At 41.2% G+C, this 17,512-nt stretch overlaps 1 protein-coding gene across 1 annotated transcript in view; it reads left to right on the top strand.

The window, feature by feature from the left end:
• Positions 1-3,260: 3,260 nt before the first annotated feature.
• The window catches only part of Adam10 (ADAM metallopeptidase domain 10), a 95,317-nt gene continuing 81,065 nt past the window's right edge, over positions 3,261-17,512 (top strand). The window contains exon 1 of the mRNA XM_021657435.2: positions 3,261-3,559. Within this exon, the coding sequence (XP_021513110.1) occupies positions 3,505-3,559 (55 nt within the window). The 5' untranslated portion in view covers positions 3,261-3,504. The remainder of the gene's footprint in view (positions 3,560-17,512) is intronic.

Raw genomic sequence — 17,512 nt, 5'->3', positions numbered from 1 at the left:
TAGGCCCCAGGCTTTGTTTACATGGAGTTCACAGGTCTAATCACAGTCACGTGAGGGTCATAGGAAATAAACAAGGAAGTGAAGGATAAGAAATAAAAGCAAGAGATCAAATCTTAAGGACCAATAATATTAAGGGGTAGAGAGAAGAAAGGCCCAGGGAAGACAGAGATAAAAACAATTCAAAGTCAGGAGGAAAGCAAGGAGAGAACAAAGTCCCAGAGAACATTGTACGAGGGAGTTTTAAAGTGTCAACTATCTGAGAGGACTGGTAAGGTTAGGACAGATGCTGGATGGCTCTAGCAAGAGTAGGAATGATGAGGTGGCATCAAATTGCTATGGATTAAAGTGAGGTTGGAAAGCAGGAGAAATGGCGGAAGGGAGATGAGGTAGTCCTTGGCTAAGCAAGAGAAAGTAATTATATAAACCAGAGCACAGAGGGAAAGCTGAAGGCTACAAGAAATGTATGTAATGTAAACTATGGCTTGGTGATTGGCCATGGGTGACAATGTAAGTCTCTAAGCCGATCCCTCTTTCTTTCTTTGTTTCTTTCCTTCTTTCTTTTTTTTTGTTAAAACATTTTGTTTTATGTGTATGACAGTTTTTGCCTCCATGTCTACCTGGTGCCCTCATAGACCAGAAGAGGACATCTGATCATCTGGAACTGGAGGTACAGACAGTTGTGAACTTTTCTGTAAATGCTGGGAATTGAACTCTGGGTCATCTGAAGAGCACCCAGTGATGTGGAACCACTGAGCTAGCTCTCCAACCTCTCAATCCTACTCTTGCTCCTTGTTCTTGAGAGAATAGAGATGCTGTTACCAGAGGAAAGGAATGAAATATATTCCTCAGTTTGGCAAGGGAAGGAAACAGCAGGTGGTATAGCAGGAGATGACAATTTTCAGGTAATTGTTGGGCTGGAGTTGTAGTTCAGTTGCAGAGTGCCGGCCTAGCACCCATAAAGCCCTAGACTTGATCCCTAGCTGTATATGCATGTGGTTCCAGCTCTCAGGAGTTGGAGGTAAGAGAATGAGAAATGCAAGGTTATCCTTTGCCACATGGCCAATATTGGTCTTAAGTCTGTGCAGCAAGCATTTTTCTTTGGTATTGTTTGCCATATTATAAATGGCCATTTGTTACTGAAGGATGGTTTTTATGGGCTAGGCCTTAACAAAAAGCAAAACAAGCAAAACTGTTACTGTTAGCATCAAAATTTTGTCATTATTGATGAAGAAACAATGTTGCTAAGGTGATTCTTAGAGCAGGTGGGCTGTGCAAACTTTTTCACCTGAGTCACTTGGAACTCAAATAAAGGTGGAGGAGAGCTGACTTCGGAAAGCTGTTCATGGATCTACACATGCTTATTGTGGGCCATGTCCCACTCAAATTCTCCCTCTCTCTTTCTCTCTCACACATACACATATACACACAGAACCAAAATAAAGGAATCACTGCTTTCCACTGGATACTCGTTTGAAGAAGGAAATAGTGTTTGTGTATTTTATTTAGCATATAAAAATTATTATTTGCTAGGTACTTGTAATTGCTTCACTGTTAACTAATCTGAATTTAATCCATCAAAATAGTTCCAAAAGGCAATTTTCATTTTATAAGGGAAATGCTGAGATGATAAACAGTTTTGAAATAACTTGGCCAAAGACTTATAAGTGGCAGGGATGGATGGCACAGACGCAGGGCCTTATCCTGTTAATTATTTCACTTTTCCTCTTTACTTGCAAAATGTCATGATGGAATTAAGACTTCAAACAAAGTAATGGCCGGAACTTGTGACATCAAAGTGCCATTCATTATGATGTGGGGGTGTAGTGCCATCATGTTTTGCAAAGAAAAGAACCAGCATCTTAGATGTAGAGTTCAGTGATTACTAGAAAACACTCTTTGCCTATGACTGTTGGAATTGAGTGTAAACAATACTGCCAAACACCAAACTTGTCACAAAGAACTCAAACATCTAGTGAAGGCGGGAATGTGAGGGAGAAGTAGAAAGCACATGTGATAAGCAACATGTCTGCAGCTAACTTTTCTAAGGGTAGATGCTTTAAGAAAGGAAAGAGGAATAACAGCATTCAGTCTTTCTGTGTTGATTTCATATACTTCAGTAGAAACGAATGGACAGGATAGATATGATGATGTGGGAACTTCTGAGTGTAGAGTTTAGTAATGTGAAGCAGAACAATAAAACCTTTCTTGAAACAACTAAGAAAAAAAAGCATGCACCTTAAACAAGGTGTGCATGCCTATAATCCCGCGATGGAAGATGGAAGGCAGAAGGACCAGAAGTTCAAGTTTATCCTTGACCACATAAGGAGTCAGGGGATAGCTTGGCATACTTTAGATGAGGGGTGGGGGATGGGAGAGGGAAAAGTATACTCATCTTGATTTTTGTTTTATTTAAAGAACTACGTTTCAGCTTAATGTAGGCTGTAGAAAGTATCAGGACAGAAGAATTGCAATTTATTCTTATTATCAATAATATAAACTCATATTCTTTGAGCCAACCTAAGCAGAATAATTAAGTATTTTCAAGGTGTAAAGAATCAAAGTGAGTTACCGAGAAACCAAATACCAGCTTTGTTGAAGTTGGCGTGAAAGCGGTATGGGGAGACAGACTAACAAAAGGGCATTTTCTGAGCTGGAGATTAAGGACCGCTGGCTTTTAAAGCATGGCTAAGGCCTAGTATGTGACAAATTTGTTAGTGGTTCAGGAAACTACCCTTTAGGGCATCTCTTCTTCATGTTGGGTCTTGTACGTCCCCATTCCAGCTGTCTATCGCAGCTAAAATCAATGCTAGCTGGGACTGCTTTTGTTTACTTAGCAGCTGCAGAGCTCCAGGAGAGGCAGAAAAGGAAGCAACGAAAACCTCTCGTTTTCGGGAGGCGAAGAAGCCGAAAGCCGTTCCCCTTGAGAGCCTCCGGCTAGGGTGTGAGCCCCAGGTACAGTCCTTAACAGCTGGAAGAACTAGACACCACTTTCACCGGGAAAAGGGCGCTCCCACCCGCGGCGGTAGGCGGGGCCTCGCGTGGCTCCGCCCCCCAAGGCCAATCCCAGCTCTCCGGCAGCGGACAGGAAGCGGCGGCGGGGCCTAGCGGCTGGGACGCCCTCCTCGGCACGCATGCGCATTAACCCGGGGAGCCGAGGGGAGCAGGGCGGGGCGGGAGGCAGGGGCGCGGCCTCGCGAGTGCATTGGGTGCCGGCGCGTCACGTGGCGAGGAAGGAGGCGGAGGGCCGCGGCTCAGGGAAGGGGCCGAGACCAGGCGAAGAGCGAGGGCAGGGAAGCGGGGAAGGGAGGAAGGAAGAGGCCGAGGGGGAGGGAGGGCCCTGTTTTGGTGGAGCGGGGTGCGCGGCTGGGCCCCTGAAGTGGAGCGAGAGGGAGGCGCTTCGCCGGTTCCGCTGCCGGGGAGGCTCGTCGGGACCCAGCGCCGGTCGCGGCTCCCTCAGGATCGATGCACCGCGGTTAACCCGTGAGGAGGCGGCGGCCGCGGAAGATGGTGTTGCCGACGGTGTTAATTCTGCTCCTCTCCTGGGCGGCGGGGCTGGGAGGTGAGACGCGACCCCGAGCGGCGGCGGAGCGCCCGGCCGGGGCCGAGCGCGGCGTCGCGGAGCCGGGCCGCGCGGGTCGGGTCTGCCCGGCTCCTGTCAGCTCGCTCAGCTCGCCTCAGCCGACCCCGAGCCTCGCTCCCCGCGCGCTATTGTCCCCCGCGCGCCCCGACCGCGCTCCCGCCGCCGGCGGCCCGGCCAGGCTGCGGAGCCCCGGGCCAGGCCTTCCCCGCCCCCACGGCCCGGCGGCCCTGCCGGCCCGGCCTCGCGCGCCGCTTTCCCCGGGAGCCGCGGAGCCCAGGCCGGCTGCCCTCGCGCGCCCCGCAGCCGCCTCGGGCTCTGCCCGGGTCCGAGCCCCGGGACCGCGCAGACTCGCGGGCAACTTGGCGAGGTTGGCAGCGCGGCGCGGGCATTGTTCTGGAAGGAGCGAGCGAGCGAGCGCGGCGGTCCGGAGCGGCTCCGGGCCGGGTGCCGCACGTCGGTGTGCGTGTTCCCTCCCGGTCGTGCTTGGTTCCGAGTGTTGGCGGCCAGCGCGCCGGGGGTTTTGTGTGCGTGAGTGTCCGTCTTCCGTCGTCCCGGGTTTAGTTGACTTAGGAGAAGGGCAAGCCGTTTTAGCATGCCCTTCGAGCCCTCCGTTTGTTTGCTTTGAGTTCCTGAAAGACGCAGGACCGACCCTTTTTGGGCGACCCAACTTGCAGAGTTTTCTTAAACTCTCAGGTGGAGCAGTCGTACCGCGGAGCGAGAGGATTGTCAAACGGCTCCCTCCCCCAGCAAATTGGACTTCACAGTCGCTTAAAGTTTCTGGATGCTTTGGACTTGAGAGACAGCGATTTTTCATCCCCAGTGTTTCCTAGGACAGGCTTCATGATTATTTTGTTCTTAGGAGAAAGTGCTTTACTTCAGGTAAGCTGACTTGCCGCCCAAGTGTCCTGATGGAGCATAGCTTAAAAGCATTGAGTTGAAACAAAACAAAAACCAAAACCCCCAAACGTCCAGGGGTGTCAGCAGCCTAATTTGATAATTTAGAAAATATTCTAGTGTTTTCTATAGTGTATTGTTCGTGTTCATCCCTTTGTCTCATTGACTTACAACCGCAGGGCCCAGCCTATTTTTGTCCTGCTTTCTGCTTACTCTGAAGTTGGTTTTGTGTATCCAGACTTCTGTTATCATTTGTACTATTCATTTATTAGGTATACATTTTAGATGACAGCCACTAATAGATGGTTTGTTTGTTTATTTATTTAAAAACCAGGTTGCAGACCATCTGTAAAGGGCCTCGTTTTTTAACATTTGTATTTTTTGCCAAAACACGGCTAAAAACAGCCCTCGCTGGCTGTTTTCACTTTTTGTGATTACAGTCAGGAATTAGACCCTGTTCTCTGTGAGGTGATAAAAAGTAAGACAGACATGAGACACTTTGATAAATAGTGATATTAAAGATAACTAAAACCAATGTAGCCTGATGTTTTGGGGAAAAATGTACATAAATTAACAGTATAATTATTGTAGATGAAGATTTTTATTCAGATCTCTGGATTCTTTTACTGCACCAAGTGATGGTTCAGAGGACAGTTTTCGTTGTGCTTCTGTTAAAAACTTAAAAGAAAAAACAAAAATCAAAGCCACTAAAGTTTTCACTTAAGCATTAATACAAAGATTGTAATACTTGAGTAGGTAGGTATGAGTTGCCTAGCAAGGCCCCATGCGAGGCTTTGGATTCAGCACCCCTAGTTTTAGGCAAAAAAGAAAAAAAAAAAACAACTATCCTGCATTTATTTGTAATTTATTGTTCTATATGTTTTATCTAATCTGAACCAAGTATAGCTAAGCCTGTCAATTTCTGTGATGCTTTGTAGGCTAGTGTGCTTTCAAGCTTAGTAGATGTTGGCTTTAGTGCATGGGAAAGTTGAATGTAAGTAAGGTTAGGGTAGGTTGTAGAAGTACAGAGAACTTTAAATCATGTTGAGGTGCAACTGAACTCTGTTGATTGCTTTCATCTTGCCTGTTTGTTAATCACTGTTGTGTGTGAATTTTTTTCTTACTCCACATATGTGAGGGGTGGAAAACTAGAAGGGGCCAAGGAAATGTTTAAACACATAAAACAAACTTTCCTAGTTTTCCCTTCTGCATTAGCATCTGTCTTATCCTGTGTTGTATTTGTGGAAAGATACCATGACAGTTTTAGAGTTTATGAATTGTCTGAATGGAAGTACTCAAACATACATTCAAAATGCTTCTAAAAACTTATTTGTGGTCTAGCAAAATGGCCCAGTGGGTGGGAGCAATTGCTTTGAAAACCTGACTACCTGAGTTCTAGCCCCCATCCCTTGGTTGAAGGAGAGAACCAATTCCCAGAAATTTTCCTTTGACTTTCCTGTGCATGCCATGGTTTCTTATGGCCTTACTCATGTACACCACTCACAACAATGAAATAAAGTAATTTGGAGACATGTTAGGAACTCATTGGCACTATCTTGATTAGCCAAAGAATTTTTATGTGTATATGTATGTGATTGGTTGACATGTGCACTGGCTGTGTCGCTAGGCTCTATAACTCCTAGGCTGAGGCGATCCTCCTGCCTTCCTAGTAGCTAGGACTACAGGTGCAGGCCTTTATGCAGTGCTGTTACTTTTAAGCACAGAAAGTGTGAAAGTTAAGGTTTTTGCTTACTTTTGAAAAATTATTTTGTGGGCGGTTGGTGGTGCAGCTTTTAATCACAGCATTCAGGATGCAGAGGCAGAGGCATCATTGAGTTCAAGGTCAGCCTGGTCTACAGAGTTCCAGAAACCCATGTTTCAAAAAAAAAAAAAAAAAAAAAGGAAAAGAAAAATTATTTTGTTTGCTTGAGAACTCAGAAAGTATTAGTTATAGCAACAAATTAATCCTATGTTTCGCTTGATGAAGTCATCCATGTAATGAACGTTGGTATGTGGTGTGTGTTTGTGTTTAAATCTAAAACGCTGGTGTAAATGCTTTGTATGATACACATTCTACAGAAACAAACTTCCTGGACACTGAGCCCAAAGAATTTAAAAGCTCAAGGCTTAAGCTTTAACTCTTTTTTTCTAACTTCTGCCAGCAAGTGGGAGTATGGGGAGATATTCTCTTTTTGTCTTTGACTCAAAGGAACTCGACTTTTTATCTTTTTAACTAGAGTTTGAGAGTCCAGTACACTCTGTCACCTAACCAAGGCCAATTAATTTCAAGTAGTCCCCAGCATTAGCAGTGTCTCTTGGGCTTGTGCACAGGACCTCTATTGGCAGGGTTGAGAGGAATAGCCATGGCACGCACTTCTTTGTTTCCAATGTGCTTTTAATAACTTGCTGTATATATTCTATATTATTGGATCTCTTTAACCCAAAGGGTTGGATGGAGGAGTGCAAAGGACATTCCTTTGATGTTCATCATTCAGCTAATACTGCTTAGGAATTTCTCCTTTAAATTTATAAAAATTAAACAAATGTAGGCTTAAAGGGATACTTATTCTAGTATTTGCTAAGTGGTGAAATACTCAAACACAAGCCAGTGTTGTTGATTTTTGTTTTTGTTTGTTTATTTGTTTTGTTTTGGGTACTGGGGATTAGATCTGGGGTCTCCCAAATGCTGGGCAAATACTGTACTACTAAATTACATTCCCAGTCTTCCCTGCCCCCAAACACACTTTTTTATTTTAGACAAGGCCTCACTAAGCTCCCAGGCTGACCTTGAGTTTGGGATCCTTCTGAGTAGATTACAGGTCTGTACCAATAGGCCTGATTTACCTCAAACAAGAGCACTCTGAAAGGTTAAAGTTTTAACCTACTACTCTCTGTACCTCCATACCTGCCTTTTGTTTTGGTTTTCTTTTCCTTCTTGAAACAGGGTCTCACTGTGTGGCCCACACTATTCTTGAATTTATAGTCTCCTGCTTCAGTTTACTGAGTGTTGGGATTACAGGTAAACTCCACCATGCCAGTCTACATAACAACTTTGTTTCTTCTCGGTGTGGTGGTACAACTTTAATTCCAGCACTCAGAGGCACATGGGTATCTGTGAGTTTGAGGCCAGCCTGGTCCCTATAGTGAGTTCCAGGACAGCCAGAGCTACTTAATGAGACCCTGTCTCAAAAAACCCAAAAGAACACAAAGGGAAAAAAACCCTACAACTTTCTGCTTTCTTTTTAGTTGAAAGAATGTCTTAAAAAAAAAAAAGATTTATGTGTATAGGTGTTTTGCCTGTATTTATGTCAGTGTGCCACATGTGTGCTTGGTGAGCACCAAATCCAGAAGTGGGTGTAGATTCTGTTGGAACTACAATTATAGACAGTTGTGAACCATCATGTTGGTGCTGGGAATCAAACCTGAGTCCTCTGAAAGAGCAGCCAGTGCTCTGAATCACTAAGCCAGCTATCTCTTCAGCCCCTAGATAATAGCTTTCTCAGCTGCATTACCTGTTTATTGTCTACAACAGGCTGAATTCAGTCTTTTTCAAATGAGAAAAATCTTTCGGGGTGGGGCTTTCTTGTAGTTTCTGTGTATTTTTCCAGAAAGTATTGAAGTGGCATGTTTACTATTCTATTAAATTTATTGTAATTGATGATGTTTTATAGTATTATATTTAGTTTTAATCATATATCCTTTTGGTTACGTTTCTTGTGAAACTTGAGGATGTTATATTTAGGGTTGGGGAGTAGGGGCCAGGCATGATCTTACCATGAAGCCCATTGCTGGCCTTGAATCACCTCATAGTCCAGGCTGGCCTGGGGCTCTTAATCCTTCTGCCTTTGCCTCTGGAATGTTGGTGTTACAGGTGTGTATACCTAGCCAGGCTATCATCTTAAATTAGTTTCTAACATTCCCCTTGCTCCCTCCCACCATGAGAAAACTAAATAAACATACTTAACACTTGCATTCAAAGTAGCAGTCCTGCTTCTGTGGGATAAAGTAGATGACCTGTTGGTAGCTTTATCTCTTGTAATGTATGTTTGGCTTTGTAGAGTTTAGTGCTGAGGCTACTTTGTTTAGTTTCTGAACAATTGATATATTGTACTAAATGTCTTAGTTAAAGTTAGGAGGGTAGAATGGGGAAAACAACAACAACCACCCATGAATAACCCAGAAGGCTTAGCAAATACAGTGCTCATTCATTTAGTTAGAGATAGATGGTATCCTCGGTCTGAATGGTGAGTACTGTAGCTTTAAATTAATTTACTAGATTACTGATAGGAAACACATACTTTAAAGTGTTTATTATAATATTCCCTGTAGTAATATTATAAACTGTAAATTGAGAAAATGTATTTTCTCTACTTAAAGGAAACTCAGTAAAAGCTAGATGGTAGAAGCTCCCATATTTGTTTTATTTATTTAATGTAAGAGCTGTGCTAAAGTAACAGTGTTATTTTAGTTTTGACTTTTTATTTGTATTAAAGTTGCATTTCTACTTTCCCTTTTATCCTTTTTTTTGTCAGTGTTGAGAATTGAATATCTTTGCCTCTGCTGGGAAAGCATTCTACTACTGCTGAGAACTATATCCCAAACTCTTTTTAGTATTTGAACTTTAAAAAGTGATTCATTTATTAACTTTGTGTGTGTACGTGTGTGTATGTATCCATACTTATTTGCATGTACATGTCATAGCACACATATGCATGTCAGAGGACCTTTTGGAAGTTCTTTCCTACTTTTGTGGGTTCTGGGAAGGGAGCTCAGATTGTCAGCTGGAGAGGGAATCATTTTCCTTTACTGGGTTGTGAGCCATTATGTGGTTGTTGGGAATTGAACTCAGGACCTCTGGAGGAGCAGCCAGTGCTCTTAACTGCTGAGTCATCTCTCTGCCCAATGGCCCTTCTTGATTATTAATTTTGAGACAAGGTCTTTCTCATTAAGTTAATCAGGCTGCCCTGAACTCTGTCTGTAGACCAGGCAAGGCTTGAACTTGTAGTCTTTCTCCCTCAGTACTGTGAGTAGGTAGGATTATAGTAGGCCCAGGTAAAGATAACTTATCATCCGCACTTTTTTTCTCTTTGGTGTTAGAAACTGGACCCAGGTCATTATTAATGTTCTACCACTGAGCTGTATCCACAACCCTGTGTTTTAATTAAAATGTTTAGAAAAATTTTGCTGAAGTTGGTTTTTTGTTTGTTTCTTTTTCTTTTTCTTTTTGTTGATACAGGTAGGGCATAATCACTCTGTTGCCCAAGGTGGCTTAAAACTGCTGGACTCAAGTAATCTCTTGGGACTATAGCAGTAGGACTTATAGGTATTTGCCATCGTGTGGACATATATTTTACAGTGGTCTAGCTTAAAACAAATCTGTGTGAATCCTAACAATATAGTTTGCCAAATGGAGACTGTTGGAGAGCAGGACAAAGGTACTTACTTGCCATCTTGACTGATGCCTTTCAGTGAGAAATTGTGTGAATACTAATTGGGGAGATAAATTATAAAATAAGAAAGCTTGTAGACAGAGAAATACACGGTGGTTTCAGGTTGGAGCCCAAAGCTCAGAATCAGGGAGGCAGAAACTTCAGACAGCAGGAACTGATTTGTATTTGGTCTGCTTTTCATGAAGGCAGCACCATGTGACAGAGTTGGGTTAGAGCCTCAGGATTGTTTAAAATGTTGTCGTTGTGTAAGGAAGAGTTAATTTATTTAATACTTACTACTACTTCTTCCACAACATTCTAAAAAGGTGGCTTGGGGCCAGCAAGGTGGCTCAGATGGATGAACAGTGCCTGCCAGCACGTCTGAGAACTTAGGTCAGATCCCCAGAACGTGCACAGTGGAAGGAAAGAACTGACTCCCGTAACTTGTACTCAGACTGTACATGTACAGAGTTGGCTTGTTCTGAAAAACAGCCTAGCAGTGGTGAGTCTGTCTAATCCAGATGTCAGTGTTTTTTTAAAGGGCTATTTTACTTATTTGTTTATTTATTTATTCATTCATTTACAATATGTGGTATTGATGTGATTATGTTGGTTTAAGCACCGTGTAGAGGCCAGAGAAGGCCCCCAGGTACCACCCTGTGTTGTGTTCCACCTTATTCCCTGGCATAGGGTCTCTCACTGAAGGAGAAGTTTGCTTTTCAGCTAGGCTGACTGACAGAGAGCTCCTGGGTTTGTATCAGGAGCTTGTCCTGTACCTATTAGTACAGGAATTACAGATATGATCATCACCCCCCAGATTTGTATCTGTCTGCTGGGGATTTAAGCTCAGGTTCTTATGTTTTGACTAGCACTCTTACCCACAGAGCCATTTCCCATCCCCCATCCCCAGTTGTCAATTTTTATACTAGGGACAATGCAGCAATGTCAATGAGAAGTGGAAAAGCTGAAATGTTTCCTATCAGTTGGATCCCTTCATGGTCAGAAATGTTATTCTCCAACAGTGAGACTGCCTTGAGATAGTACATAGGGCATTGTTCTGATCCAGGTAGGCTGCAGAAATAGTCTCAGATAATATGTGCTCTTCCTTTGCTACTGAAAGAATTCATCCTGAACCTACTATAGTTCTAGCTAAATAATGAGCAAAGTGTCCTGTGAGAACCAGGGAATTTTGGGTTTCTGTAATTGGTAGGAGTTGTGGAGCCGTAGTTTGAGTGAGAAGAAAAGTAAAATTTATCAGAGTGGACGAAATGCCAGCATGTAAATGTACAGTTCCAATTATGTGTTGTAGTTGCAAGTGAAACAAAAATTGATGAAGCTGTAGAAATGTCACCCAGCTAGCTGGGGCAGTTTGTGAGGTAAAAGAATGATGATACATGTAGATTTAGAACTTAAGTTTGAGGAAACAAACAATTGTTCTTAATTTTGTTAATTTAACATGTTGGAATTAATTTCTTTGGTTCTAGATTGCCTGGTACACCTGGTATATGCAAATTGTGAATTTACAGATTCAAGCACTAGTTGGGGAAAATAATCTGATCTTCGAGTTTTAAATGGCAGTTTGGAGAGATACTAACATAATGACCTGCACTTGCATTATTCATATTCTGGGCTATTACTAGCAGGTAGAATATTATGGAATGAAGTTGGTATCCATGTTGGGTGACTGGGATACAATGCAATGAGGAATAAGTTAGATGTTTGATAAATTGTGTGGCCTAGTCTCAGGTTAGTCTCAGGTCTAGTCAGCTTAGTCAGAGTAGTCATTGTAGAAATAAAGATTTAAAAAGTAATGAGGGCTGGTAAGGTGGCTCAGCAGGTAAAAGTACTTGCCACTAAACCTGACAACCTGAGTTTGATCCCTGGGACTTAAATAGAAGGTATGAACCAACTCCCATAAGTTGTCTTTTGACAATCACATATATTGCCCCACAACACACACGCACACACACGGTGCGTAAAACTTGTCGAATGTTTAATGTTAAGTTAACAAAATGTACTAGGGCTTACTGTTGAAATAAGAGCTTTTATATTGAATAGTGGCTTCGTAAACCTTTGAAGATCTTAGTCTTTGAAGTTGAAGTCTTGAGATTTCTGTTCTAGATAGAAGGTGGGGTGAGGATCACAGACTGGGACTTCATACTACCATGCTTCTTCCTGGGGACTGCTTAAAAGTTTGCATTGCTCCTTAGTTTTGTGTGGCTGATGATTTGGGAAGTAATGCTTTAGAGAGTTGGATGATACGAATCGAATCTAATGAATTGGAATAAAGGGGAGTGATTAGCTTTGAAGAAGCACTAACACATTTAAAAAAAAAGTGATGTATTTTTATTTTATATGTCTGAGTGTTTTGTCTGCATGTAGGTATGTATGTGTACCACATGCTTGTCTGGTGCCTGTGAGGACAGAAGAGGGTATCAGATCTCTTGAGATTGGAGTTCCAGATGGTTGTGAGCCACCTGGTTGGTGCTGAGAACTAAACCCAAATCCTCTGTTAGAGTAGCTAGTACTTTTAGCTGTGAATCCATCTCTGAACTATCTCTCTGGCCTCCATTTTTGTTACTGATTTCTTTTGTTGGAATTAGATTCTAGAATTTTAGACTATGTCTGGTACTCTTTGTTAAATGTGGATTGTGAACTTTATACTTCAGAAACAAGTGGGGAAAACAAGATTATCTTTAAATTTTAGGCAAATGGCTGTTAGTTTTTGTGAAACATCTTTCCATGTTTTTGCTTACATTGATAAGAAACACATAGTCACAAAATAGCTGAACTTCTGATTTAGCTTTTAGAATAATACATATATCAACCTAGAAGACCATCACCAGATGAATGGATAAAGAAATGTATTTGTACACAATGGAGTTCAGTTCAGCCATAATGAATAACCAATTTTTCAGGAAAATGGGTAGAACTGTAGATTGTCATGTTAAGCAAATAAGCCAGACTCAGATACATATTGAGTGTTTTCTGTCATTTACAAAATCTAGATTTGTTGATGTGTGTGTGTGTTTGTACATGTATGTATGTATGTATAAAACCTTACTGGGACTTGGGGCTTACTGAGCAGGCAAGGCTGGGTGTCTTAACTAGTGAGTCTCAGGGATTTGCTTCTCTCCACCTTCCTAACACTAAGCTTTCACGCATGCACCCCATCAGGTTTTTACATGTGTCTGGGATTCTGTTAGTGTGGCCAACATTTTATCAACTCAGCTAGCTACCCAGCCCATGACTTTATTTCTAGTTTGTTTTTTAGGACCTAGTACAAAGCCTAGCTCACATCAAGATTTATAGTAAATGTTTTATTAAAACCACAGAATTAGGGCTGGTGAAATGGCTCAGCAGGTTAAAAAGAAAAAAAAAGAGCCTGGTAAATTGTATTCTGAAATCCACAGCAGAAGGAAGTACCCAACTCCCCAAAGTTGTCTTCTAATATCTACCATGGCACATTAATATGTGCCTGCATTCATAACATCCTATACACACATCATACAGTATTAAGTAAAGTTAAAACCCCATAGTATTATTAACAACATTGCTTGGTGAGTGGACTGGATTTATGAGTTCATGATACATAGCCATTTTCATTAAGCAAGGTTGTATTTTAGTGAAACAACTTTGGATTTGCTGTCTGTCCACAGTGTTATGGAAATAGCTTCATTACGCAAAGCTAAATGTCATGATGATTTTGTTAAAATGGAATATTCTTGCAGTACATTAGAGATATACACTCCAATTGATACAGTATATTATCAGAATTCCAAGTGGAAAATAATAAGGATTAAGCATTTAATCCAGAACCATTTGGCTGCTAGCCTTGGAGGTAGGTAGTCATCTGTATTTAGAAATTGGCATGGAAAATGTACTTACAAAACTTAACTTTATTCTGGTTAAGATGTTTAATTTCCTTGATAACCTATAAAATCTGATTTTTTTTTCCAGGCAGTGGTACAGATCTCTTTTTGGTACAAGAGTCTTTTTCCTTCATGTATAGAATAAGCTATAGAATAGTGATTTCCAGCTAAGTGTGACATGAGTGGAAAGCGAGGTAATGGGTAAGGGTTTAGAGTGAAATGTAAGATAGATGTACAGCAGCAAATGGAAACAGTAGCTGGAACTTCTTATGTCTGTGTGGGAGAAAGATGTAGGTAGGTTGAAAGCTACAGTCTTTTATGTAGATTACCATCTGTACTACTGGTGGTATTTATTTGAAAGTATATAAAAAAATTCAGATATCTGCATAAAAATCTAAATGATATGTACACAGTTCCATTTTGGAATTTTAAAACCATTTCTTAAGTGAGTGGTAGAAACAGAATAGTCAGTAGATTTTAGTCATTCGTGTTCTGTGCCCCGTGTGATTAATTGATTTGTAATCTGTGAAAGGGTTACTTAGCTTTACCTCTGATGCAGCTATCTATTATTTTATTTATAAGAGTCTAGCTTACTTAAAAAATAGATATGTCGAAATATGCTTTTAATTATAGACATAACCTTTTTTGAAGTTTTGCTTGTAACTGTGAGGTATAGATTGTCAGTTCTAGGTGACCAGACTGATTTCTAGTGAAGAAATGGAAACTGGTTTTAGTTTGAAGTCATGGTGTAGAAATGGTTTGTCTAAGTGTTAAAATACTTCGCTATGTTGCTGAGGTATAGGACATAGTTCCTAGAAGGCTACTTTTGTCATACAAGAGAGCAGTTTTCTAAGTGCTGTGTAATATTTCAAGATCAGAGTGAATATATATGAGCATAAAGAACATTGATCATGGATGTTCCTTGAGGAACAGTTAATCGTTTGAAAAGAAAGAAAATCTGCTTTTATGTTGAAAAATGTTCTTGAAATCAATGTTGACCTTATTGTATATTTGCCTGAATTTGGACTCACCTGGGATACACAACTCTGGGTGTGTGTGTGTGAGGGTGTTTCCAGAGAGCTTAGCTGATGGGGGAAGATCTATCCTGAATGTGAGAACTGACCTTCTTATGGATTGGGGTCCTGGGCTAATTGAAAAGGAAACAAACCCAAAACCAAAACAAACAAACAGAAAAGAAAAGGAGACTGGACCAGAACTCCCTCTCTGCTTCCAGTCTGTGGATGTAGTGTGACCAGCTGCCTGACCTCCCTGCCGCACATTTTCCTCTCCATGGTGGACTACACTGCCAGGCCACAGCAGTGAGAAAAGTAACCAATAAATACAGTATTAAAATTTGAAATTAATGTAAGTGAAAAGTGTTGGAAATAACTTGATTGCAGGTAATTCTTTTGAGGCATTAGAGACATACCAGCTTTAATTTGTCCTTTATCCTTTCCTGTGTTGTTTTCTATATGTAATATTTATAATGTCAACAGTTTTGTAAATTTTCTTTTCCCATTTTTAAGATTGTGTAATCAACTTTTTTTTTATATAGATAGGAAAAAAAATGATAAGTAATGTTGCTTTTTGGTCCAAAAAGTGATGCTATTAACCCACCATCTGTAAGCTAAGTAGCCAGGGTTACAGGTGTGCACCATCACGCTTGGTTTACTTATTTATTTTCATAATGTTTTGCAGTACTTTGATTGAACCCGGGGCTTCCTCACACATGCTAGGCAGTGCTTTACTGCTGAACCAAATCTTGAGGCCCTAATACACTCATTAAGAATCCCTTGGTTGTGAGAGATAGCTTATTACAGTACACATCTATAATTGTGGTGGAGGATGGTTTTTTAAATTATTTTTTTACTTTTATTCCTTTATGTAGTTTGCATGCCATGGCAAGTATGTGGTAGGCAGAGATGGGGAAGATGGTTCTCCTCTTCCAGCCTGTGGGACCCAGTGGTTGAACTCAGTTTCTCAGGCTTGTTGATAAGTGCCATCCTACCATCCTTACTTGTGTGTGTGTGTTTTAAATGTGGGAATGTTTAAAATTACTGTTGGGCCTTTAAAGTGTTAGGCTCTGTGTGCATTTATTGAGTACTTCATAGAAGTTCACATTTCTGAAATCTGCGAGCGCAAGAAGGCAACCTGCTGCTAAAAGGCTTTCCTGTGTAGGTGAAGTAAAGTAGCAGAAGAGAAAGATACCTTTCTTTGCAACCAGAGTGCAGAGTAGAATGATGTAATACAGAAATAGTGCTGTGGTAAAATAGCCCTGAGATTATTGCTTCATTGCAGCCTCGCCTGCTGAGGATGTTGATAAAAGTGAGCCTGATCAAGATGTTAAATCATGGGGAGAAATTAGTAATAGTTCAAGTGGAAAGATATATATGCACACAGAAAAACTTGGGTTGTCTAGAAACTTTTGTTCACCAGAAGCAGTCATTTTTTATTGACTCTGCACTCCAGGTTAAATATGTTACTTGTGCCTCACACATGAATACCTTTAGTAGTCATCTCTGTGTTGGCAATAAAAGGAGTCTGGGGTTGGCAAGTTTTTCTTTTTATTTCTTTTTCAGTGTTGGGTATCAAACTCTAGGCTCTGTGGATGTTAGGCAAGTTTTCTGCCATTGAGCTCCATCCCTGGGCTCTGGTTGGCATCTTCTGAGCCCTTCCTGTTAACTTCCCGGTTGGTCGTTGGGCCTTGCATGGTAATGCATCAATAATGAAAAGAGATGCCCTAGCTCTGTGCCTGTTTGCTTTTGGTTTTACTCCTAGTCTTTAGAAGATTGTTCTTTTGTACAGATGCACTTGGTGTATTTAAAGGGTTTAGGACGGGAGATTTTCATTGTGGGCTATGACTCAAAATAGCAGCAAACTTTTGAAAGACATGCTTCTTTGCTGGTGCTTAGTAGGAACTTTTTTCATAGCCCAGAAAGGCTTTAAACTTGTTATTCTCCTGGGTACTTGATTTCAGTTGCCAGATCACTGCTGCTGCCTTACTGATTCAGGTTAAAGCCATCTTCATCAGTTTCTGTCCTATGTGCTCACTTTTCTCCCTGCATCTGTCCCACTAAATCTCTCTTCAGCCTAGAGTCAGCCATCATCTAAAGCATGGTCAAAACTAGCCAGTAACAGACTGTATACTTTATAATGGCTGATGTCATGACATTTATTGTGGGAGTTTTATCTCAATTAAAACTACGTCAATTGAACAATAACATACCTGTCAAGTAATTCACCATTATAAGTAAAAAAGTCAAATTTATAAAGACTCATATAAGTGCCTTTGTATCTCTAGTTCATTTCTGTTCCAGCCAGATTTCTGTATATAGTTGTATTGTCAGTTTTTTTTTTTTTTTTTTCTTTTCCCAAGACAGGGTTTCTCTGTGTAGCCTTGGCTGTTCTGGACTCACTTTGTAGACCAGGCTGGCCTTGAATTCAGAGATCCATCTTCCTGAGTGCTGGAAATACAAGCTGGCCACCTTTTTTTTTTTTTCCTTTCATCATTGAGTCTTTTTTTCCTATGTTAATAGTCCAGATTACTAAAGGAGCCCGTGTTTCACACCTTTAATCCCATTGCCCAGGAGAAGAAGCAGGCAGATGTCTGAGTTCTGAGTTCAAGGTCAGCCTTGTCTACAGAGCAAGTTCCAGGACAGCTAAGATTACACAGAAACCCTGTCTCAAAAAACAAAAAACAAAACAAACAAACAAACAACATGACAAAAAAAGATTTA

The sequence above is a fragment of the Meriones unguiculatus genome, chromosome 6 (assembly GCF_030254825.1).
Source record: "Meriones unguiculatus strain TT.TT164.6M chromosome 6, Bangor_MerUng_6.1, whole genome shotgun sequence".
NCBI lineage: Eukaryota > Metazoa > Chordata > Mammalia > Rodentia > Muridae > Meriones > Meriones unguiculatus.
Note: the sequence above shows the minus strand (reverse complement) of the source record. Positions and strands in the feature narration are given on the sequence as shown.